The sequence below is a fragment of the Gigantopelta aegis genome, chromosome 6, assembly GCF_016097555.1.
Source record: "Gigantopelta aegis isolate Gae_Host chromosome 6, Gae_host_genome, whole genome shotgun sequence".
Lineage (NCBI taxonomy): Eukaryota > Metazoa > Mollusca > Gastropoda > Neomphalida > Peltospiridae > Gigantopelta > Gigantopelta aegis.
This window is the reverse complement of record NC_054704.1, coordinates 18,755,498-18,783,228: the sequence shown is the minus strand read 5'-3', so window position 1 is coordinate 18,783,228 and position 27,731 is coordinate 18,755,498. Positions and strand designations below refer to the sequence as shown.

General features: G+C 37.4%; 1 protein-coding gene across 1 annotated transcript; it reads right to left on the bottom strand.

Moving 5' to 3' along the window:
- Positions 1–512: 512 nt before the first annotated feature.
- Positions 513–27,051, bottom strand: LOC121375331 (interferon-inducible GTPase 5-like). The gene is made up of 2 exons (XM_041502734.1): positions 26,913–27,051; positions 513–1,484 (listed from the first exon to the last, which is right to left on the bottom strand). Exons 1-2 carry the CDS (start codon positions 26,921–26,923, stop codon positions 818–820), a joined length of 678 nt encoding a protein of 225 aa, XP_041358668.1. The 5' UTR covers positions 26,924–27,051; the 3' UTR covers positions 513–817.
- Between the last annotated feature and the right edge of the window lie 680 nt (positions 27,052–27,731).

Here is a 27,731-nt window from a genome sequence, read left to right as displayed (position 1 = left end):
GGTGTGACGGAAACAATTGGCTATTGTTTTGTGTGTCACCTGCATCAAATACATTGTATCCAGTACCGTAATTAGCACGTCTGTGTTTCTGTCTGCTGTGCTTCATGATAGCAAGTTGTTTGTAGTGGCTTTTCAGATTGTTTATCACGTCTTGGTCCATGGGCTGTGTTTGACCGGGTGTGTTGGGTGCCAAAAAGATCAGCTCAATAACTTTCAGACCTTTCAGTTTAGGGTGTGCGGGACAATTATCCACAACCATGGCTATTTTTCTACCATTAGGCTGCATCCAGGTCGATGAAAAATTCCTACATAAATGTTTTATATATATATTTCTTCGCATAGACTTAGCTGTTCGAGCTAAATATGTTTAATTTTACAGTTCGGACCAATAAATCGGTTCGAGAGAAAGCTTCTGTTCGACCCTAGGGGTATTCGACCAATCAGCACCAAAATAAAAGGGTTTAATAATAGAGAGAAAAATCGGGACTTTGTTCTTGGTTCGAGAATACCGGTACGTTCGACCATTGGGCGTTCGAGCCAATGAAATTCTACTGTATTTTATAAACATCACAATTTAGTTTTTCAAACATCACATTTGTATTAAAAATTGCATATTTGATTTTTTAAACATATGTTGAAGTAAAGCCTCATTTCCCATCTGTCCATCCATCAATCTCACATATGCCGTTAAAAGTTTTTCAAACACCAGGTTTCTCTTTTAAAACTTTCATTTTCGAATTGCATAATTATTTGTTTTTTTCAAACATATGTTCGAGTAAAGCATCATTTCCCCTTCAGTCCATCCATCCATCTCAATTCACAGTATAATACATTTTTCCCTCACAGCAGCTGGACGCTGACGATTATTTCGAACTTCCACCATGTACTCCCCTTTTCGCTGAACATCTCGGTGAGAGGACTTTGAAAAGAGTGTCCCCTCTTTAACAAGTAACTTCAGACTGGGAAAATCATACATGTCTGGTTTCAGGGAATCAACAAAATAAACCGGAACATCAGGGAACTTGTCTGTAATCTCCTTCCTTATTTTGTTCCTGGTGTTTTCTTCACTGAATGTAGCTCTGTGAGCCATTTTCTCATTTTTCAGTTCTCTGTCAAATTTGGTTCTTATGTAGAAGTATCGCTTTCCTTGTTTAGCGATTTCATTGTGCAGTAAAATTTCATACTCACTTATTTTACTGCAAGAAAGCAACAGGTAAAAATCAAAGTTTTTCAAATTAATTTTGTGTATGTAATCTGCATCATCTTGACAGCGTTGAGTACCAAACCCTGGGACATCCCACAGAACAACATCGCAGCCTGGTAGATAGTAGGGCGTTGTTATTTGTGTACATTCTACAACATCGGTCATAGCTGCATAATCTTCAGTGTGTGGCAACCCAAAGTATGCATTTATAAATGTTGATTTTCCTGTGCCACTTTTTCCAATGACTGCAACATTAAGCAGAGGCATATCGTCTTGATGACTGAAACAGGATAAGTAAACAAATAGTAATTATGACTGACACACACACACACACACACACACACACACACAGTGATGCGCGCACACACCAGTGGCATATAAAATCATACATACATATATAGTGTGAGTTAAGTCTCCTCCAATATAAAATCCTGGCTACGCCAGTGACACATGCATGCAATGATGCACACACAAACACACATACCCTACAACACACACACACACGCAGTGATACGCACACAAAAACAGTGATGCAAATGCACACACACACACACTGATGCACACACACCAACCCCACCACACCACACACAGTGATGTACACACACAAACACCCCAAATATAAATGTACACACACACACACCATACAAACACACACACCATACAAACACACACACCACACACATACACAGAGATGCACACACATAAACAGAATTTAAGTTTGTTTTTGTTAAAACACCACTAGAGCACATTCATTTATTAATCATCGGCTATTGGAAAGAAAGAAAGAAAGAAATGTTTTATTTAACTATACGCACTCAACACATTTTCAGTTATTTGGTAATTTTAACAATTGTAGAGAGAACACCCACTACATTTTTCCATTACACACACACAGTGACACACACACACAGTGACACACACACACAGCGACACACACACACAGTATGATAACACACAATGACACAATTATGAAAGGTTCAAGGGAATAAACAGATGGTCCAAACAGATGATCAATATCATAAGGTTGTGCATATCAAGATCACAATGACACAATAAAATAAAAACCTATAGTTTTGGTAGACCATAAAGAGATGTCAATAAATAATGTTTACTTAGGTATAAATATTCCATGATTGCCTAATTGGAAACATTAAAATAAAAAATATCAAATTACCAAAAGTTTGACATCATAGGTTATTCCTGTGGACCTTTTATATATATATTATATACATACTTTCAAAAATGAAAGGAATGTTTGTTAAATGATACCCCAGCACAATGTTTAAACAGACACATATATTTCATGTGCTGTGTCAGTTATGCAGCTTTAAATTCATGCAAACTTGATGAATTGTAAGCGGTTACATGATGAATTGTTACAGAGGACTCAAACCTAACAACAGTAATTGCCATACCTGTGATATGACGTGCCGTAAGGCAATGGCTTCAATGATGACATTTTTGTGCAGCTCGATAAAAATTATTGCCCTCAGTTAAAGGGATAATGTTTTGTTTCTAATTTTATGTTTATTTGTAGTTTATCAAGATAAACATCAAGCGCATGTGCCACCTTGCGCTTGACATTTATCTTGATGAACTAGTTTATGTTTTGCAAAAGTTAGTAACTATAGTCCTTCCCACAGGGAATGCCTTTTTTTCCTACTATAGAATTTACTAAAAGTTATTTATTTCTGAGACAACTGTTTTCTAAATTGCACACAAAAATAGCATTTTAAATTTAAAAAATTGCTAGAACACTTTTACTTTTCTATTTATGTCAAATCAAACTGAAATTATTTAAAAACAAACATTTTTGTAGGATAGGATGAACTATTAAGTTTAAACAAATTTGCAGGCAGGCAAACCTCTAACCTAAAAGTAAAAAACCCTGTACATTTCAGTCCAGTAAATTTAAGTCAAAATTTAGGTGAACCTAGAACAAATTGCAATAGATGTTTTTATATTTATTTATATATATGATTAAGATGACCACACTTAACATTATTTCAAAAATTTACCCAAATCCGACACTGGGAAAGGCCCTAATTAGCATAAATCCAATATGGCCACCAACACAAACTCTGAGGCCCGATATCTCCTACAGGTTGATTTTAGACCACCTGCAAACACCTAATACCATCACTGTTTAACAGCTAGTACATGATGAGTACATGCCATCAGAGTTGTATGTAAATATATTCAGGGAGTTCTGTTTTGAGCACATTTTAATTTGTGAAATCAATCTTAAGAGGGCAGTCCTCCTACAAGACAGGTAAGGAAAGGTGTGTTGTTCTTGGGAGTGGCAATCTATAAACAAAGCACCTGCCAGTGCTTTGTGGTGGCAAATGGAATACAAAGGTTAATGCAGATCAAGGCACTAACTTTCTGTTTGTAAAGACTGGGGTTGATATTTCACTGAAATTACACATGCCATTGGTGATGACATTGCTACCATACAAAGCCAGGAACAGATTTTAAAATTTTATTTTGAAGACACTGACAGCTAGTACATGTATTTGGTTTAGGACGATATTTTGTTGAGGGTTAATTTGGTGAGCACATTTCTCATCTACATTTTATATGCAGGAAATTTGTAGTTGCCATACAATCTCAATATTATTTGTAATATGAAAAGTGCAATACTGAAGAAGGATTTTTTGTGAAGCAGCCAGGTGTCACAATTATCAGCTATACTATTAGGTGCTAGTCTGGGTGCGAAAAGAGGATGGTCTGAAGACACAAACTGGAGGTGACTGTTACAAAAATAAAATAAAATTTTGAACATAAAACAATGAACTCCTCACAAGCTTCAGGTATGAGGTGTCAGTAGCCAAACTATTTTGATGACCTGGAACCAGTTGTGTACTCACTATGTTTTGAATTGCTTTGTTGATCAAATACAACAAAGTGTCTGAAGATATTATTTTAGATAGCCCATCAGGAAATAGTTGAAATTTGTAACATTATTTTAGACATTGTTTTCTTCCAAGACTGATAGTACATGTTATCTTCCTGCCTAGCATTTGTGATGTTACATCATTAAGGATTACGCATTATTATCCATGGGTAAATTTATGAGTATCACATCAGGGTTGAAAATTAGCAGTCGCCCGGTCGCCCATGGCAACCTTTATTGGCCAAGGGCGACTATGAATTTTACAAAGGTAGTCCATTGGGCGACCACATATTTTAGGGTCTGGCGAGTATGGTACCAGTTAAAAAAAGAAAAGCACCGAAACTGAATTGAATGTGGCAAAACATGCCGCATCTGTGCTGGCTCGAACTACAAATCTGGCAGCAGAAGACATGGACCATGCTCTATATTTTGTCATGGGCCGGGATACTGGGTTATGGATAACAAAGTACATCATATAGTTTGGTACTTCCAAGAAAATCCTTTACTGCCGATTTCATCCCTTTTGCATTGCCACAAAGAGAACTACCACTTTCAGACTAGTTTACTAAAGCATGAAGAGTTCCACGTTTAGTCTCTTGCTCTTGGTACTGCATTATCTTTTACTTCAGAGAGCATTTTTGTCTTCACACCTCTATTAAAAATACAATTTAATCTGTATAATTTAATAGTAATTTGTAACGAAACATTTTTATTTATACTGGATTTCATTTTCAAAAAATGTTATTCGAGCTGGTATGGGTTTAAAACTTAATACCATGTTTTTATATGCATTTTAGCTTTATTCATTATGAAGTTACATGCCAATTAATCGGTTTTCTTTTGATGCAAATGCAATATATATGGTGAGCAACAAGTACATATTCAACAAAGAATATTCTAGTTTTAATTTTGGTTGTGCAGTTAAATTGCAATATTATAATTGGAGGGCGAGTTGAATTTGAGCAGGGCCAGTAAGATTTGTCTTCAACTGGCCCTGCTGGTGACCATGGTTTTCATGTTAATTTTCAACCCTGTCATATCTACTGGAAACTATATCTTTTATCTTAAATATGAGCAATTTTGAGTCTTGATGATGCCATATGATGTCATATTTGCGTCTATATATACCCTTACCGAAATGACATATTTTTCACTTATAAGTGAAGTATATAAGTTGTTAATACTTTTCAAGTATAAGTAACTTAAGTAAACATGTGACATATAGGTGAAGTGTTAACCATATATATATAAGTGACTTACATGTATAAGTGAAGTATAAGTGAAATATAAATTGAGTATAAGTGATTCACTGATATTTAACAGAAACTGCTGTACAAGTGAAATATAAGTGAAGTATAAGTGATTCACCAATATTTAACAGAAACTGCTGTATAAGTGAAGTATAGGTGAAATATAAGTGAAGTACAAGTGATTCACTGATATTTACAAACATTGCTGTATAAATGAAGTATAAGTGATTCACTGATATTTTACAAAACACGCTGTGTAAGTGAAATATAAGTGAAGTATAAGTGATTCACTGATATTTACAAACATTGCTGTATAAGTGAAGTATAAGTGATTCACTGATATTTAAAAAAAATCGCTGTATAAGTGAAGTATAAGTGTAATATAAGTGATTATTACCCATATGGGCTCAAATATACGGAGTAATATTTTTTCGATCTCTGCACAGTGTGCAGATTGCTTCTACAGTCACTGATTGGCTGGCTTTAAAAAGACAAGATTTGATTGGCAATTACATACTGCCGGGACTACTTTTTGTTCATTACTATTACTATGAACTTCAAATATGTTTTTACGATACGAACATTTACGGAATTAAAAATCAAAATATATGTACAAATGTTTAAAAATGTATTTATTTTATTATTTTGACTGGGGTTTTTTGGAACTATTCTTTGATGGATACTGTTGGGTGTGCACCGGTAACGGCGCGTATGAATATATTTTTATGGCTGGTAGAGCTTGTTAGTTGTTCATTACTATTACTACGAACTTCAAATATTTTTTTACAATACGAACATTTACGGAATTAAAAATCAAAATATATGTACAAATGTTTAAAAATGTTTTTATTTTATTATTTTGACTGGGGGTTTTTGGAACTATTCTTTGATGGATACTGTTGGGTGTGCACCGGTAACGGCGCGTCTGAATATATTTTTATGGCTGGTAGAGCTTGTTAGTTGTTACAGCAGCGAGAATAGTCTGGTCCCATTTCTCAGAAAGATGCTTATTTATCGATGTGCGAGCATTTCTTTAGGATTATATCCCACATACTTTTCTAACCTAATTTGGGTATGCTGAATCCGAAAAATTATGTTGGCCATCTAAAAAATTACATTTTGAGGGTCAAATGACCAAAACATATTGACCATCTACGGAAATAGGATTGTATCGAAAATACATTGTAGCCAAGTATAATAATACACCAAAACACGTACCACAGCGTAACAAACACCAGTGTAGTTGCTAAAACTTCAATTAAATTATTAACATAATGTATTTTGAGAAAGGGCATTTGTCTTTTCTAATTATAATAATGTACGTGAGACTTTTAGTACCAAAGATTAGAGCAACGAAAACGGCCAGTCTGCTCCGAAATTTCAAAGATGGAGGACACCTGCGAAATTTGAGAAATAAAATAAAAATAATTGTATAGAAATAGTTGGTATTGAGTTAATATTATTAATATAAACCGTATCTTTATTATATTAGAACATATTTTAAGCGAAGAACGCAGATAACTCGTCTCCGTTTGAGAAAAATTCTGTGTTTTCGTAGGGTTTGTTGAACAAGTGCTCGGGCCGTTCAGTGCGGCTGTTTTGGCTTTTGCGTTGTAAATTGTTCAACAGGTAAATGTTAAAGTAACAAGATAAGTCTGTTTTAAATTCATCAAACAATAATTTTATAGTAGAGCTTTATTAAAATATATTTGTTGTTTTTCTTGGTGTGTAACCTTTTAGGATGTGAGGGTGAAGAATAGGTGGGGTTAAGTTAGTTGCTACGGTCCTTTTTTTTCTTCTTTATATTTTTTTAATTATCCACTATTGACATTGTGTACACTTTTCTTTCGATTAATATTATTTTTAATCTGAGTATGGAGTCCAGCAACAGTCTGAAACGACGTCACCAGGACAGCTCAGATATGTGTATTATTTGTCAAGAGACTAAAGCTGATGACCTTGAAAGAAAAAAAGTTCAAAGTATTGATACTCTCAAAGAGCATGCTCGAATCAGAACGAGTTACAGAGATGTATCAAATTATGATGCAATAGCTCGAATTGAGAAGCTCGAACCAGGAGTTAGTATTATGTGTCACAGGAAATGCTACTCTATAGTCACACACCCGAAATATATACGAACACTAGAATCAAAGTTTAAAAAAGAAACCGAGCGTTTGAGAAGCAATGTTCCCATTTTAACATCACCTGCATCATCTCTTCCATCAGCGCCAGAATGCACTGTAGGGCCATCACCATACTCTTCGAGGAAATCGACGAAGCCTATCAACTGGGATTTGTGTATGTTCTGCCAACACAGTACCATGGGTAAACTATTTAACGTCGCAACATTTCAAGTTAGTGATAGGATTTTACATGATGCTAAATTTCACAACAAAATGCGTGTGCGACTATCAAGTGTAAATGATCTGATTGCAGTTGAAGGAAAATACCATTAAAAATTTCATACCATTTCAGTATGGAGCACAAAAATGCAAATCAGAAAGAAAAAGTACTGATCTTGCGATGATATTTCTGACCCGAGAACTGGAGTATGCAGCAACACAATCACAAATCCTGCAACTATCTGATGTATGGCATCGGTACACTATACTCGTGGAAGAAACATCTTCTGTAATACCATCTTCATACTTGTCTAGAAAATCATCATTCAAAGAAACCTTACAGAATAAACTTCATTATCACGTTCAGTTTGTCAGTCCTCTACACAGAGAACATCCTGAAAGGGAGGTGCTTCTTGTTCCACATGCTTGTGTTCATAACATAATTGGTGATGTTCATCATGAAAGGAAATATGATCAAGACGAAGAGCTAAATATGAATCAATGGACAGTAATTTCATTTCCTTGGTACATGTAGCTCTCAAAATGCGAAAAGATTTGCTTTCAAAGAAAGGACATGCAGGCCTCAATATCAACGAAGATGATGTGATACACTGTGTGCCAGAGAGTCTTTATATGTTTCTGAACTTGATGTATGGAGGTCACCAACTACTAAATGTAGATGCTGAATGTGATTATGATGAACCTGTGTGTGATAAACAATCCAAAATACTAAGCGTTGCTCAGAACATTGTTTACGGTGTGAGTGATGGTAAAAAATGGACACCGAAACATATTGGGCTTGCTTGCACTTTGCACCAAGTAACCAGATCAAAACAGTTAGTAAATCTGTTTCACAGTGCTGACTTACAAGGACATACTGAAACTTGACACAGCACTGGCAGAAAAATAACACTAGAATCGATGGATCCAATGACTGGATACTTTGAGCCAGCTAATCTGTCCAAAAATACTTTTACACACTTCACAGCAGATAACATTGACATCAGTGATTCTACTCTAGATGGGTTGAACACGTTCCATGCCACACCAGTAGCTGCATGGCAGCTAGGACAAGATCACTGTTTGAAATTGGATGAAATTTCCGTTACTGGGAGAGAAACTTTTAAAGTTCCAGACTTAATGGATAAAACAGTACCTGCTGGTATCATCGAAGGCAAAACAACACCCATTTTTCCAAACATTGTAGACGAAAATGTGTTTCTATCTACTGAATCTGAAACAGTCGAAGTGACAAAGATTGCCCTCCATCTTGGTCTTCTTTCAATCAGTACAGCTGATCCCGAATTAACTAACGTCGGGTATATGCCCATTATTCAAGCTCCAGCTCATGCTATTGATACATTGAACACTGTTGTGCAGAGGTGTATGCATGTGTCTGAGAAGTTACAACAAAAATATACAGTCATTACTGTTGATCAGGCACTATACTTCAAACTTATGGATTTGAAATGGGCAGTACCTGAATACAAAGAGAACCTAATACCAAGAATGGCAGGGTTACACATCGCAATGAACTATTTGAAAGTTATTGGTGATCACATGAAAGGGTCGGGTTTACATGAAATATGGGTAGAATCTGACCTGCTTGGTCCTGTAGCCGCTTATCAAATATTGACAGGGAAAAACTACAGTAGAGGAATGAGAGCTCATAAATTAACATCTCAAGCTCTCTGAAGTTTTATCTTTCCGCAGTTAATGCATTTCATACAAGAGAAAGACATTAAGCTTCACCAAACATTGATGTAAATAAAACATGATGACAATCATATGAATGCCCTTATGTCCACATTGCAGAATGATGCTTTCAGGGGTTACTTCAACGAGTCTGAGGTTAACCAGAATGCAAATTTCAAATTTTGGTTGACATATCTTGATATGGTTTCAGTACTTCTCATGTTTACAAGGGCAGAAAGGGATGGGATCTGGGATCTGTATCTGTATGCATTTCGATGCATGTTGCCATGGTTTCATAGATACGATCACATCAGCTACACCAGATGGGGTACTGTCTATCTTGCTGATGCTCATCAATTACCGCAGGAGATCCTTGAAGAATTCAAACGGGGTACTTTTGTTGTCAAAAGGTCCAAAGCAAAATTCAATCAAGTCGACCCAGACCAAAGCCAAGAATGGCTGAATGCAACAGGGAAGAAAGGTGGAGGCATCATTGACATAACAAGAACTAACACTGCCCTGTGTAGATGGTCGTTATCTTACAACTTGCGATCGCACATTAGCCTTCTGACCAGGATTATGTACAATTTTGACAGACAAAGAGGTTACAAAAAGTCGACAGTGCGTGGATTACAAATCGGAAACATCAATTGTCAAAGTTATGAAAAGGTATGAAGTGATGGGTCCAAACTCTCGGACAGATGTCTTGGTCAATCCTGTCACAAAGGATATAGCAACTGATTTCATTCAAACGTCTCTGTTATTTGCCAAACAACTTGGACAGGATCATCTGCAGCAATTTGTCAAAGACAGGCTACAAACAAATAATGAGAAAGTTCCAAAAGTTCCACTGCGTGAAAATTTGAAGAAAAACAATCCTCCTACATTTGCTTTCCTATACTGCATCGAAAAACCAACAAAGTCTATAGTTGAAAAGAGCAAAATACTTCAGGCTGACAGAAACATACTAGTTCGATTGGTTACAGCCTACAAAGCGGGGCGGGAAGTGAACATTTCACTGATCATGAAGCATGAGTTGCTTCCTGTACCAATAGCCATTTTCGAAACAAATGGAAGCATTAAAGCAGGAAACAAAGCAGTTTTGATGATGAACTGATAAAAGGCGTGGACGTGGGTGTACCTGTGAAATTACTTGGCAAGTCTGCTTTAATTGTAGATGGTCAGGCATTGGTGCAAAGTCTGAAAACTAAGGATATCAAAACATTTGGGGAATATGCCAACATGTTTGTTTCTGTTATTTTGCAAAAAGCACTCCATTATGAAAGGGTAGATGTTGTTTTTGATCGTTACAGACCTCTGTCCATCAAATTAACTACAAGAACTAAACGCACAAAGACGCATCGTCCTGTAAGGAGAAGAATTGAAAACAGAGAAGTACCATTGCCACAGAACTGGCTATTTTTTTTTAGCTTTAACAGAAAACAAATCTGATTTAGCAAACTTAGTCTCAGAAGAGTTGATCAGACTTTCACCCAAGGACAAAACAGTTGTAGTTGGTGGTAGTTTCGCCGATTAAGATAAAGTGGTGACAAATAACAACGATTTGGAAGTAGACCAATTAAAGGCTCAACATGAGGAAGCTGATACCCGAATAGTGCTTCACGCAATACACTGTTCGAAGACATCCAACTGCAATACTATTGTGATATCGGCAAGAGACACAGATGTCCTGTTGCTTCTGCTTTTTCATTCGCCAAACACCAAAGCTATAATTTGGATGATTGCTGGAACAGGACAAAAGCCAAAGAATATTCTGGTAAACACAGTATTGCAAACAAACCTCACATCACCAGAATGTCGTCACAATTTGCTTGCTTTTTATGCTCTGACAGGAAGTGATACCACTTCATATTTCTATGGGATTTCAAAGAAATCTGCATTCAAAGTGTTTAAAGAGAATGCTGTTTAGTTAGAAGGACTCGGGAAGGGGGTGCTTACTGAAGACACACAGAAAAATGCTGAGCAATTCATTTGTAAACTGTATGATCAGACTGTTGACACCGTTGACAAAGCACGAACAGTTCTGTTTGGGAAATTGAAAGGCCCTGAACATATGCCACCCACAAGTGATGCCTGTGTGTTTCATATAACACGAGCTCACTACCAGGCAATGGTATGGATGCAAGCTCACAAGCCCAGATCTCCCAACACCTTTATCTATGGGATGGACTCTTGTGGATGGCCTGTTCTAATGAAAAATGATCCAATTCCTCAAGCTTGTCTTGAGATGATTTCCTGTCAATGTCACACAGGATGCAGAACATTGAAATGCAAATGTAAGAAAGCACGATTGCCCTGTACAGATCTCTGCAGATGTGACAAAAGTATCATTTCAAGTTGCATGAATGCTCGCCAATAAAAATAAAATGCTGATAGATTTGCCCTTTACTTAGCATTCCGATGCTGTCTGATTTTTCTTCCTGTTTCAGTTTTTCTTTGCATGTATTATTTGGTCATTGGTGATATATATAGAATGATTCCACTCATCGTGTTTGCTATTATAAATTCAATGTAAAGTTGTTTTATTCATACCCATACAGACCATGTTTTGACAAATTAAATGTCCTCGATATTAACACTTATAAATCGGCGACCATCTTGGTTTATCATCTCGCATACACAACTATTTTGTTCAGTTTATTTGAGTAGTATATGTTAACACTGGCTGGTGTTTATAACACCAAATAATGCCGTTAATAACACTTTGATGCCAAATTTTATACTTTTTAGTGACCATTTGGCGGCCATTTAGTTTTTGGCCATTTTGACCCATTAAACGTAATTTGTCAGAAGGCCAACATACTTTTTTGGATTCAGCACCCCCAAATTATGCTAAAAATCTATGCTGGCCCAAATCCTAAAAAAATGCTCGCACCTTCCACCTTTTGGGGAAATGGGACCCGACTAGAACGTAAATATACTTTTAAAATCGTTAAAGATTGACAATGGGTAATAAAGAGAATAACCAACTCACTACGAGGAATTACAGATTATCTGTCCCTCATGAATTAATACTGTAAAACCCTCGCCAGAGGCTCGGGTTTACAACATTAATTCACTCGGGACAGATAATCCGTAATTCCTCGTAGCTCATTAGTTATTCTCTAATTCACTGATATTTGACAGAAACTGCTGTATAAGTGAAATATAAGCTAAGTATAAATGATTCATTACATTTCACAAAAATTGCTATATAAGTGAAATATAAGTGAATATCAAAGGCTGTGGCATGTTCTGTCCTGTCTGAGGTAAGATCATATAAATGACTTTCTGCTTTTCAAACATGTAGAGAGCTTCCTCTGAAGACTATGGGTCAGAATTAATTATCAATTTAATTTTTTACATCCAGTAGCCAGTGATGAACTGAATGAATGAATGAATGTTTAACGACACCCCAGCACGAAAAATACATCAGCTATTGGGTGTCAAACACCAGTGATGAACTAATCAGTGCTCTGGTAGAATCATTAAACAAATGAAATTAGGCAGCAATCTATCTCTGGAGGCCAAATTTCAATATTCTCAGGTAATTGTTGTATTAATGCCACTGACCCTATGGAAATTGACACCAATTTTGGTGAAGCTACCAACCGGTAATAAATGTTTTGCCAAAAAAAGAAAAAGAAAAGAAAAAAGAAGAGTGAAACAATAGGTTCAAAATCCATGAATACCATGGGAATTCCCTGGACCCATTTAATTCAAGTAGGGTAATTGTTTTAAAAAGTTATTGTTCTTATGTCACCGGTACAGTATGACAGCACTTCTACACCCTATCTGTAAACTGTCAGCAAAACATAACAATTGAAGCACAATAGTCTTAACAAAGTGGTGTTTTATTCTTCCCGATGTGACCCACTAATATATCTGAACAGTATATGCAAAGAAATCTTTTATAAATAATATAAATGTATATTTATTTTCAAATGTTTGATTGGATTTTCTCACATCCCTTTTCTTCAGTTATGTCCTGTTCAGTGCCATCTTGATAAATGTCATCCAACATTCAGATGGGATTCTGCAAAACAAAAAAGAAAAAAAACAGCAAATAGTGCATATTTACACCATGAGGCGGATCAACAGAACAAAACTGGTTGAAGAAATGTTTGGTTCTAAAAATCGAGATGGGCAAACAAATCTTTCGCACATTTTTTTTCCTTCACAATTGGCAACTTTGGCGAACGACAGAGCGAACCCTGAACATGTTTTCTAGATGTTTTACTGTGTAGTACTGTCTAAAAATATGATTTGCTAAAATGGACATAACTTATGAATGGCTAGATGTATCTAAGAACTGTAAAATGTTTTGGAAACTAGACATAAATAACTTTCTGATCTTACCACACAAGTTACTGAATTCACAAATAATTTATTTTCTCAAATGTGGCAGTTCGCTTGATCTTGCCCAAAACAAAACAACAACAGAACACCAAACCTTTGTGTGACAAAATAACTATAATCATCACTAGTTTGGATTTTTAGTATAGTTGTATTTACTAAATGAAATGCCTATGCACATGCATCAACATAAATAAAGAGAATTTGAAAATCCAACAATGATTGTAATGCATGTTTTTTAAATGAAAAACATGAACTGTTAAAATAAAAAAATAGGTGCTACATGTAGACAGATACTTACCAAATTAGTTTTCCTGCATGATACTTGTTCCACGTACATGAGGTATATAGTCTTCAGTGTGCGATTTTGGTTTCAAAAATTAAAGTGCCATAAGGACTCCCTGTTTACAAATCTTGAGAGCCCGCCAACAATCCAGCGAGCCCTACTGTAGTACAGCGCGTCATAATATACACTAGATTTTTTTGCAAATGGTATACTAGCAATCTCGTTCTGAAATGTGATGTATTTATGAAACTCAGCTGTTATTTTGTATGCAGTAAATGTTGAAATGATCTGAAATAGGATTAACAGAACTTGCAAACAGTTATTAATGACACAGGATAGTACATACCATGGCCTTTGATATGCAGTCGTGGGGCACTAGTTGGGACATGGCAAAAACCAATCCGAGAATGGGTCCACAGAGGTGGTTCGATCCTAGAACCAAAGCACCCCAAACGAACACTCTACGAGTCTATCGACTGAGCTAAACCCCGCCATAATTTTAAAATTAATGCAAATGATAGTTTCCATTGGCAAATGTCAGATTAAAATTTAATGGAGATTTGCATACATGCATTGTTAAAATAAAATACTTTAACAGTAATTTATAAAGTTTGTTTTTGTTTAACGACACCACTAGAGCACATTGATTTATTAATCATCAGCTACTGGATATCAAACTTTTGGTCATTGTGACATGTAGTCCGAGGAATCGCGCTACATTTTTTCATTAGTAGCAAGGGATCACTTATATGCACTTTCCCACAGACAGAAAAGCACATAGTACCATGGCCTTTGATATAACGGTCGTGGGACACTGGCTTGGATGGTTAATAATAATTATGCATGAATCATGCTACATTATATAATTAAATTTGTTGACATTTTAAATAAAAAAAATTACCTGTACACCGAGTACTCTGCAGTAACCAATAAGTGTCAGTATGGGCATTAAAGTAATCAACATCAAATATTAAATGAAGTTTTTTACTTTTTTTCAATTAGATGTAAATTATGTAATTGAATATTAATCATAAGGCCGAAAAAATATATATTCTTGTTTCCTATTACATGCTGGAAAAATATAGGGTAGGTACCGGTAGGTAGGAAAAACATTTTATTTTAGAAAATAATTTTATTTATGGATATTAAATAAAGGTGTTGACTACGGGTATCCAAAATAACCTCTGCATGTATAGAAAGGCTTGGTAAAGTGACGTTTTGGGGTCATATTTTATGTGCAGTTTTAAATATAAGGGCTTTTTTTTCCATTATACAATTTTCAAAAGGACAAAAACCGTATGGCCATTTTATTTTCTATATCTATTTCATAACTTAATTAAAAAAAGGAAATATGTAGTACTATCCACATAGGTGTGTTTAAAGGCTTCTTTTTACATGGGCAACTTATAAATTTATAAAAGGCAAGGCATTTTGATTTTGAGAAGCAACATAGTGCTAACCTATCTGTGGGAGAGTACATACAAAAGACCCCTTGCTGTTTAATAATAGGCAGAAGGTTTACTTTCATACTAACACTTAACTTCTGTACTGGTCCAGGACAGACTTGGTTGAACCTTAATTGGATAGAAACCAGTAAATAACATATAACAATTTCTTTTAGTGAAAACTGAAAAGAAGGGTTCTATATTTATCTGTCCAACAATAACATTTAAAAAAATGTTATGAATATTATCTTTCCTAGTGTATCTAAAAAATGGTAGACTTACCAATTTTATAATTTGCAATGTTAGTTTTATTCTGTATGCATTCAGTATTAAAGTACACACTTGGTTTGAAGCAACAATCGGTTGGTCCAATGAATAGAAATGCAGTACAAATGCTCAGGATGCTCAAACGAATGTTGAAAAGTAAAGTTTGTTTTATTTAATGACGCCACTAGAGCACATTGATTTTTATCTTTAATATCATCGGCTATTGGACGTCAAACACATGGTCATTCTGACACTGGTTTTAGAGGAAACCCGCGAAGTTCCCAGTGACCACTTACAAAAAATAACTAAACGCATCGAGATCTTACTGACATATTTAATCATATGATTTGGCAGTAAACTCCATCAGTATCGGTAAACATTCCCTCCCCTAGTTTATCAGAAGGTCACTAAATTTCTACAAGGCCAGTTTGTCGCTGGAGTAAATCATTAAATATAGTTGTTGTTATTATTATTATTATTATTATTATTAATCGGAACACCTCGCTACGCTAGATGTAGAGTAAATCGGAAAAGATCGCATATATTTGTGAAAACAATTTTCCGACTCTTCTCCCGATATCTCACGAACGTTACCGAACTTCAATTTGAAGCATTCCCAGTCTGGAGCTCCACGCGGTAAGACGTGTTTGTTTCGCTTGTGCACACTGCACGTGCTTTCGTGTGCTCGACTTGGGGTCCTTCATTTCGTTGTTTTTGTCAGCGAAATGAAGTTTTCTACTGGGATGTATGCGGCCATTGGAACTGATTGAACGCTGGAACGCTTCTCGTTTCGACAGCCTGCACCACCAGGTTGGATTCTTTTTTTAGCGAGATTCCACTTCTCCGTCTGACTGCCAACTTATTTTTTTCATGACTCGTATGACGGCCATTCTGCAGAACGCCACGGTTGTTCGCGTTTAGTCTCTACATGTCCGAGCCTGTCCTAGCAGCACTGGAAGATTGACCGCCCCTCTCTAAGAAGAAATAGGAAGCAGGGTCAGCCCCTACTACTCTTTTTCTAGACTTTACCTTGCTTTATAGTGATACCATCTCGTATCCTCCGGAGTCGGGCCCGTCCGCACCACTATACCAACCCATGACGACTGGACTATACCCTAGTCTGATACTCTCTCTCGTTCAGACGGATCCGGCTTCTCAAGATCTGTATTTCAGCACAGCACTACACCTTCAACGTCTATCAATCTAGGGGTTTTCTTGATGGGATGCAACCCATCTCGTCCCTTTAAGCTGTGCACCCAAATGGCCTTAACGAGGCCACTCGCGTGGACATATCGATCGGACTTTAAACTTTTAGATCTGCATTCAAAATTTTATGTCGAAATTACTTTTTTTTTAAATATTATTATCTTCTTTAATTTTGGACTGTCCTTCTAAAATGCTCCAAATTATATAAATATTCGGCCGAGCAGTCAATTCTTTTTTATTTTTGGCTTTATTCTATTAACTTTTTTACTAATTGCTATTTTCAAAATTCTGCCCATTTTCAACCCCCCTCCCCCCCCCCCCCCCCCCTCCATCCCGATTCAGGCCACCGATCTTATCGGAGGTCGGACTCGGGATGGGCGTGTTCGAAACCCTAGTGGTATATGGGCACGTTAAACTAGTTATCATCATCATCATCAATTTGAAGGGAAGTAACTCCATCAATCAATTATTAGAAGAAAACATTTCGGGGCTAACGGGTCGCCAATAAAACTAAATTTGCGACAGTAAAACCACCGATATATGTCCGCAAATCGAAAAAAACAGTAGGGTTATCCCCTAAATGACACCAAATTAGTGCTTATGATAGTTTTGGAATGTTTTCGTGGAAATCGTTGTTATATTAAAAAAAAAATTTTGGATATACAAAAAAAGTTTTAGGTTCGGCAGGTTCAAATTAGGGTCGGTCGGGTAACCGGAAACAAACAATATTTTATGATACGCCTAATGCATTAAATTAAAGGTAAACTAAAAATAAAACAATTATTCCACACTGGACACAATATTCCAAATTTATTTCAGACAATTTAATAAAGACTTTCTATGATGATGCAAATGGAAAAATATCTGTGCAGTACAAGTGAAACAAAAGTTTTAAGTTGGGTTGCCTTTCCATTAAGCTGTATCCTAACCGACCATAACGACAGTTTTCTTTTTAACATTGTTATCAACAGTTGAAACCGCCAAGTAAAAGTTGTTTGATTATTTAATATATGGATGTCGCGTCGTGCGACAAAAAATATAAACAATTCCTATCGGTATTGAAAGAAAGAAAGAAAGAAATGTTTTATTTAACGACGCACTCAACACATTTTATGTACGGTTATATGGCGTCAGACATGGTTAAGGACCACACAGATTTTGAGAGGAAACCTACTGTCGCCACTTCATGGGCTACTCTTTCTGATTAACAGCAAGGGATCTTTTATTTGCCCTTCCCACAGGCAGGATAGCACAAACCACGGCCTTTGTTGAACGAGTTATGGATCACTGGTCGGTGCAAGTGGTTTACACCTACCCATTGAGCCTTGTGGAGGGGGGGGGGGGCATGGCCCCCCCAATCTCGAGAAATGTTTTACCTTTCTGCTTATTAATAACATTAAAAAGGTTCCTGTCATATCCCACTACACAGGTGCCCCCCCCCCCCCCACCCCCCAATATAAAAGTCTGCCTACCCTACTGCGACTACATGAATCTGTCGCGCCGTTCGCTTGTGGTTAGAATGCAGCAATTGAAATCAATGGTTTCTAAAAAAAAATCGCTCGTATCGCATGCGTCGGGTTAGGATGCAGCTTTAGTTCGATTTTATTCCCATGGCCAGCTGTGCCGGCATGAGGGAAAAATTGAATAAAGCTGTATCCTAACCGGACGCAAGCGTCGCACCGTACGTATGTAGTTAGGATACGGCGATTGAAATCAATGGTTTCTAAAAAAAAACATCGCTCGTGTGGCACGCGTCTGGTTAGGATACAGCTGTAAGACCTCGCAGAGTTCGGTAGAACGTTCGTAATGAGCAAGTCCCGACATCCGTCGTGTCACTGGTTAAGTAGTCATAAGCTCGAACCCATAAAATAACGTAAATGGAAGGAACCGTGTCATACGAAAGGCCCCAATGGAAATGTACTAACCATGCTGCAGGCGCATGTGCAGAAAATTATATCGACTGGCTGGCGAAGCAAATGCTGTAGGCGCAAATTCAATCTTATCTTATAGAATACTGAATGAGCTTGCCTGTCATACCATTTTTATGAAATGAGTGAACAGTTTTGGTATCTGACAAGCGAAAGCGAGTCAGTTACCAACACTGTTCACGAGTTATAATAAAGAACTCTTGCACAGATATTCATTAAAATAATAACAACTGTCAAATTACGTTTTAACCCGATAAAAAATTTAAAACTGTAAAAGCAAAACTTTTGAAAAATTAATGTCCTCTCGGAGTATGTCGGTTTAAAAGAAAATCTCTGTGACGAAATTGGCTGAATTACTTTTACGATTCTTACTGACCGGAAAGCAACGAATGGGTTATCGAGACTACTAAATTTCTATGCATGAAAAGCGAAAATAGCACCATGAAATCACGGAAAAACATCGCGATTCGAGACTGTCGTTTTCATGGGTTTTAAAATATTTTGCATGTGTCATTTAAAAAATTCAATTTCATTTGTACAAATTATATTTAAGAGCCATGCGGGCCCGTATTCTAGGCAAGCCAGAGAGTCCGACATGATTTTTGCGAGCCTCGGGCTCCCGGACTCGCCTTAAAAAGCTAAACACATGTGCACAAAGAAATGTCCAGGTGCCGCCATTTTGGTTTTCTTCTTTGATTTCCTCCTACTGGCTGAAGACCCACACAGTGGAGTCTAAATTAAGTCCTTTTGAAGTTGAACCATACTGCCTAAGATGGCAAGCCTATTATTCTGAGGATTTTGCACTTCTCATAATAATCCCTTGTTCTATCTGAATTCCTGATGTCATTGTTGTTGTCTTTGTTTTTCTTGTGGGGTTTTTTCTTGATCCCCCCCCCCCCCCCCCCCCCCCCGTTCCACCAGGTAGGATTTAACCACAAACACTCTCAAACCCCTAACCCACCACATCAAAGTTATAGTTAATTAACTTTTTTATGTGTAAATACAAATTACCATTAATAGATAAAATAAATCCATACTGTAATAAACATTGGAATCGGGATCACCTTCCTGTCCACCTCTGCCCTGCAGCTACAATTTTACAGATATTTATTGTGACAGGTGGTGAGTGGGGAGGGTCTATTTAAGTGAGCAGGTAGTATGGGATAATTATAATAATATAACATCATGTGTATTAATATTAATAATTTTTTATTATTATTGGAAATACTATCAAAATCTGTAACATGTATGTTTGGTTGTTTAGCCACTGTTCCCAATGAATTTGATAAATCCTATGAGAAGTTATGAATTTTTTAAAAATAACCATGAAAATGTTTTTTCCATGTTCATTTCGAACACATCATTTCCTTTGCAAAAGGACTATCTCCAAACTAATATTTCACTCATAGAAACAACAACAAAATATCTAACTCCAGTTCACTTATACCACTGATAAATCACTTATAGGTGAAATATATGTGGAGTATCAGCGAAGTATCAGTTAACCATTCTTTTCACTTATACTTATACACACTGATACTTCACTTATACCATTATATAGGTAACTTATACGCTTTCCAGACGGTTCGTCCTCTGGACGTTTCATCCACCGTACAATTCGTCAACGTACAATTCGTCCACTCGATTACAACATTTAGACCAATAAATTTAGAAAATTTGTTTCTAATTTTCATTATTATTCATACTTACCTAGTGCTAGCACAACAAATATGCTATTCAACCTGAGTCATACCTACACACTGCAGAATTCTCTCCCTTGCCGGATATGCGCAATGCTATCCTTGCACGGGCTACCTGTAACTTCATTCTCGGTTCAAAGTCCACCCACCGAGGGAAAGCCTCATAGGGGTGGGTGGGAGGTATAGTTTGTTGTGCTAGCACTAGGTAAGTATGAATAATAATGAAAATTAGAAACAAATTTTCTAATAGTCTTATTCAACTTACTGTGCTAGCACAACAAATATGCTATAACGGACGTGCAATGACACCGTTAGAGCACGTGAATTCAACATTAATGGGAGGAGGTAAGAAAATAGAGGACTTACCCGTACCCAAAAAGCTCCTTTGAAGTAATGACATGGAGATAGGACGAACCACGACATACGGTAACAAGGAGTCAAAAAACTTTTGGGAATAAAAAGGGGCTTCCCAAAAGAAAAACTCATCCCCATGAAAGGGAGGAAAAACATCTCCCCAGGGAGAGGAAACGGTAGACAACACTACAAAAAAAACCATCCCTCAGAAAAGGGTGGAGTGTTAAACATGTCCAAAGCGTGAATCGATGGCAGTCGGACGGAAAAGAGGTCGACCCCTTTCCGTTGCCCTGCGCACAGACACGACGTGTTGAGCCGCAATGACTGTCTGGATCATACGCGTACCGTCAGGACCAACCGCCATCTCCCGGAAATAGAAATGGTCAAAAATGTGCCGTCCTTTCCAAACCCCTGCATTCATGACCTTTATAATATCTAAAGAGTCATGAAAATTCAGGGAAGCAGAAATGGCTCGGATCTCATGTGGTTTAACAGAGAAATTCTGTAACACATGATCACCCGCCATCTCATATGCTAGCTTGATGGTAGCTGCTATCCATCGAGACAAAGCATTTTTTGTGACATCACCCGGCCTAATGGTATAAGAAATAAACAATCTCTTTTTACCCTGCCGCCGGTTTTTCGTACGCTCCAAATAATACTTCAATGCTCTCACCGGGCAAAGAAGTCTATCCGAGTTATCTAGCTTGATGGTAGCTGCTATCCATCGAGACAAAGCATTTTTTGTGACATCACCCGGCCTAATGGTATAAGAAATAAACAATCTCTTTTTACCCTGCTGCCGGTTTTTTGTACGCTCCAAATAATACTTCAATGCTCTCACCGGGCAAAGAAGTCTATCCGAGTTATCAGATGACAGTGTACGAGATAAACTGTGAATGACAGTAGGTGGAAACTCTTCCCCCGGAGACTGGTTTTTAGCAACAAAGATAGGGTCGGTACATAAAGTGACAGACCCGTCCGAATTGTAATCAACCAAGTCATGCAAAAAAGCATGTATCTCACTGATCCGACGACAAGCTGCCAGTGAAACCAGAAACAGAGTCTTCCACGTCAAGGCACGAAGACTAGCAAACCTCAACGGCTCATAAGGCGCACCCTTAAGCGCATGTAACACCAGAAAGACATTCCATTTCGGAATAATGGAAGGTCATTCAACCGTGGATTGTAATGATTTAAGTAAATCATGCAACACCAAGTTGGTAGAAAAGTCACGACATCCACACTGTTTAAGAGTAGTGAAAATCGCAGCTCTGTGACTTTTCACTGTCGTGACTTTAAGTTTCCTTTCTTGGACCAACGCCAGAAAGTACTCCGCTAAATCGCCTGAAAGCCTAACGGTCGTTCCTGCGCCAAGTGCGGAACGGTCGGAGTTTGCGGCCACAGAGTACCCCCAGCCGAGGGGTATCTGCACGAACCTCATCCTCTATCGAGTAAAGTCGAAGAGGTAGGGACCAAAGACGGTGCAAACTGTGAGGAGATGTCCGTTGCTACCGAAGTCACCGGACCCTTGGGGTAAACATATGCAAACGGAGGACCCAAACGGGATGAGTCCTCCACCCAACGGTAAACATCGGTCGGGATGCCATCAGAGACGGATCCCGGCATCGGAACAACTGGCTCAGTTCGAAGCAAACTGGCAGAACTCTCCTCGGGCCTTGAGAATGCTGAGGTGCCGAAGCAACTGTCAGCAATCGAAGGCAAAGTCGGGGCCACCTGCTCTGCGGACGAAGCAGTGGACCTATGCACAACGGAGTGCATGTGCTCGGTAACCGATGAAGTCGTCAAAACCGGTGCTGCGACGACTCCAACCTGCCCCCCTTCTGTTTGTAAAGGTAACCGTAACGACGATGTCGACGCCCGCGACGAAGCCACACAAACAGAAGAAGGCGCCGTCACTAACGAAGACGGCTCACGTACCACGGTCACAATAGGAGCCTGGGGGGGGGGGGGGGGGGGCTCCCGAAGTATCTGTAACTGTACTCGTAACACGGACCGAAGAAGAAACACCCTTGTGTTTCCCCCCTTTCCGGACACTTTTCGAAGTGTCTACAGACTTATGGGACCTACCCACTAAGTCCGACTTGCCGACTACTGCCGAAGCAGACGACAAGATTTTGCTGGTACCCGAAACCTGAGTCTGCGAACCGAACCGAACCCACTGGTCAGGAGACCATGTGGCGCAGATCTCACACTGACGGTCTTGAGAACAAGACCGACAGTCCGGACACAACACGTGTGTGTCTTTACGTCGTAAAGGAAATGGACAACCATCTCGCGCACAAACTTTCCGTGCGCTAGCTGTCAACGAACTCGCGTCGGACATGGTAAATTCAACACAGAATTCCCAACTACCAACAGTATGTCAAGTTCAACCAAAAAAACAAACACAAAATTACAAGTAAAGAAAACTTTTTGCCAAAGCTTAACAGGTGTTAACAGGTGGACTGCAGAATTGAGAATGAAGTTACAGGTAGCCCGTGCAAGGATAGCATTGCGCATATCCGGCAAGGGAGAGAATTCTGCAGTGTGTAGGTATGACTCAGGTTGAATAGCATATTTGTTGTGCTAGCACAGTAAGTTGAATAAGACTACTAAAATGTTATTTCTTAGCCATTGAAATGGTTAATTATTTTTGTTTTGTGGTAAACTACTAGTATATGAAACAAACTAAATTTTAGTGGCACTATCAACTTATTATTGTTTGTCTGTGTACTTTATTGATAATATGATATATATATATATATTATTAATTTTGAGAGCTCGTTCAAAAATAGTATCATAATAAATTTGTAAATACAATAATCATAAATTTACTTTAATTGTCCCACTCCCTATTATAATTACCGGGTACAATAATTTAACTATAATAGACTATGTCTATCAAATTGTCCCCATCATACTTGGTAAACCCCCTTCTCCCACCGGCAAAGCCACTGATGATGTCAGAGATATAAGCATAGCAAAGCTGTTAGGTTAGGTTACAATCTGCACTTCTCTGGCAATTCTCTATTCCACTAAAATAAAAAGTGCCCATACATTTATTTAGTCCATGGATGTAATGTACGGTAAACTAATACCCAAAAAAAACAAAACATTATAATGGACGAATTGCCCTAGAACAATTTTTGGTTGTGGACGAATCCTCTCGAGTTCAACAGTAGACAAATTTTTAGTGGAGGAATGACACTAGTACATGATACGGTAGTCAGTGCATTGAGTTAGCCACTGTGATTGAAAGCCTGTTGTAACCAACAAATGTCTATTATTGTTTTTAAATAACATTTTGTTGAAATAGCACCCTCCAATGTCCAAAACATTCAGTACTATTTTTGCTTTGTTTTATTTTGTTTTAACAGCACCCCATCCTAAGTGTTTTGGTTTGCGTTTTATTCCAGGCCAGGACGAAGTGAGGATTAAACCCTGCCCATAATGCAAATTTTAAAACACGAAAATACATGAGAAATGTGTACAAAATTAAGTTGCATCATATACTTCTTGATAAATACCTTATGACATTGATATAATCAGGTATTAAAAACACTTCATCAGGATCATAAAAAGATTATATATGATTATATACCCGACTTTGACCATGTATGTTTTTTAATTACTTTGTATTACTATAATATCTATGTTTGACATTTAATGGCATCTTTATAAACACCTTTATAGAGATTTAAAAAGTTTTATTAATTATTTTTCAATTATTTCAAATCTGTTTTCAAATTTATATTTTTGTGTTCAGTGTTGGGAAAACGCTTGTAACAATATAGACTATGTGTTAAAGGGACATACCCTAGTTTCAACCTGTGAAAATTAACACTTAAGTTTAGTTAAAGAGGCAGTATCCGGAATATTTTTATTATTTAAGCACACAGAACAGAAAATCCAATTATGTTTGGTGCATATATGATGCCTCACTCCGTTCACTACGCTGGCTTATCCAGCTCAAAAACAAAGCCAGTATTTCGAAAGTGGGACACTTTTGACGGGCTCCTACCGATCTCGGTTTTCATTGGCTTATCACAAGTGTGGAATTCCCCAACAAGAGATCACGTGAGATTTCGCAATTTTTGAACAAATTTAACTGTCTTGATTGAGGGGTCATCTCATATCTCCAAAACATATTTATATCCATAGAGGTATGGTACAACGCCTTTCCAGGGGTCGATGGGTGGGGGATTTGCCTTGAAATTTTGACAGTGGCCAGCTGTTGGCATACGCGTTACATGTAAGGGGGTGTTACTAATTATGTAACGCTCTAGGAGTAGGAGTAGAGGAAGAGGGTACTGTGTTCGATTTACGTAACATTTTTCAAGACTATGTTATTTTTATTCATTACTTAGACCTAAAAGGTGTTTTTTGGAAATGCACAATCAGTATAGGATCGATCCCCATCGGCTGGTATATAAAAGACCCTGGTATGTGATATCCTGTCTGTGGGATGTTACATATAAACGATCCCTTGCTAAAAAAAAATGTAGCAGGTTTCTAAGTCGTGTGTGCAGGGATTTCAGCGAGGTTGGGGTTATAGACTGTGTTAAGCGAAGTTTATATTGGGCCATGCTCCCCCAGAAAATACATTTCAAATTTTTTTAAGCTTGGGCAAGTAAGGTTTTCGACCTCCAATACCCTCCCCCTGCACCTGTCAAAATTACTAAATGTTAGATATCCAACAGCAGATGGAAGAAAGGATAGGATATGGTTTATTTAATGATGCACTCAACACATTTTATTTACGGTTGTATGGGGTCGGATGATTATTAAATCAATATGCTTTAACTTTGATGTCGTTAAACACCCACTCCACCTAACTTTACCCTTTCCAAAGGAAAGAATATTTATTTGAATTTGTTGATTTTAACACGTAAAATTAAGAAGTGAAAACATTCATTGTCTACTTTAGTAATTTAGTATATTTTATTTTAAAAATATATACATGATTAATGTGTGACTAGTACACAAACTAAACTTTGAAAGTTCTACTAACACTTTATAAAATATCAATTCTGAAATAGGAAGGTACGACTGTCAATAATACATAGACAAGATCAAACCGGTTTTAACGAAAGACTCTAGTACCGTATCCTCAACCGAACGTTCTTCGTACAGCACAAGATTTCTCTTTTAATTTTTGAGACGAACCCTACAATTTGAAATCGGCAAACACACATGTTAAATGAAACTGACAACAGGCTGTCGTTTGTGTTTTGCCGAGCTATGGCGGCACAGGCTACGAATCAAGCATATACTTTTGATGATCTCTGTTCATAGCGAACACACACGGGTTTTTTAAAAGTGCATTTGAGCTTGTATTTCATATTTGTACATGATAATATGGTAACCAGAGACTGTAACTTTAATCTACAAACCTATAACACATTTGGATAAAGTTACAATAGAGTGAAACAGGAGTCTGTGACTTTGAAATGGTGAAATACCCTCTAAAAATAGACTAAAACTCGACTCCACGTGCGTTTTACAAAATATGAGAAATGCATTTTGTGATATTAAAAACACCAGGATGACCAATAACACTTCGAATACATGTACGGAATTGATAATCTAAACAATAAAACCTAAGTAAAGTATGATTTAAGTTATCAAAAACAGTTATAATAGTCAAAAATATGCGTTAGTGTTTACAAACTAGGGTATGTCCCTTTAATGGTTGGGATGCTTTCTGATAATTATTGTAAATATTCATATTTTAAATTTCATGATACGTTGTATTATTTTTTTTTTTTTTTTTTCTCTTTGACCATAGCAGTACTTTTAGGGGTTTGTATGTTGGCTAGTGCATGCCTTAGAGGGTTCTTTTGGGGGTATAATGTGGTATATTGAGATTCAATGAGAATAATTAAATTATCCTGTCATCAAGTGCCTATACATGTATACTCGAGCTACCCTTAATCAATTAATCAATTTTAAATACATTATCACATTGCACAAAACATACCTCGACATCATAAATTGTTATGATAAGCCTATGTGAAACTTTCGACTTCCTGCAAAACTGAAAAATTTACTGGAATTTCCCCATTCGTAGAAGTCTCCTACGTTCAATTCTCGGAACCGAACATACGGGTACTTCGACCCCTGGCCGCCATTGTTTGTCACGTGACGCGGTGTTACACGAGTACATTCCATGACGCTACGAACTGTTCACTAAATTGATTTCTACGCTTGGCGATGATTTAACGTAATAGGGCAAAATAAATAAATAAATTTAAATAAAAAGAAATATTTTAAATAATATTTAATTAAATAATAATAATAATATATATAAACCCAACAACAACAAAATCCGACTTAATTTGTTGCAAACGCTCATAACATGGCATATGTCAATACACGTTCAGTGGCAATAAATTTGTCATGTATGACGAGAGTATGAGTGTGACGGTACATGCTCTTAATTTGTTTTCGCCTGTGGCGATATTAATTGTTTTAGAAGGCCGTGTGCAGTTTCATTGCATTTAGCCCAGATGGGCAAGTTGTTACGTAATACCTTTGCTCGAGCTGTACGCCTAATACACACCCAGAGCAGGTGTGGAGGCCATGTGGCCAGTAGTTACGTAATACCTCCGCGCGACCGTGGAATCTCTAGCGAACTGGCGACATTAAGTCTGACGATCTGAGGAAAAAAATACCGCTTGGGCGCGGTGGAAATATCAGATGATAAGATTCGGTGCCGCGATGTACCCCTAGGCGATATTTCGATTTATAATAAATAGCTAGTGTTTTAGAGTTATGATGAGAACGAAAAAGGACGGCT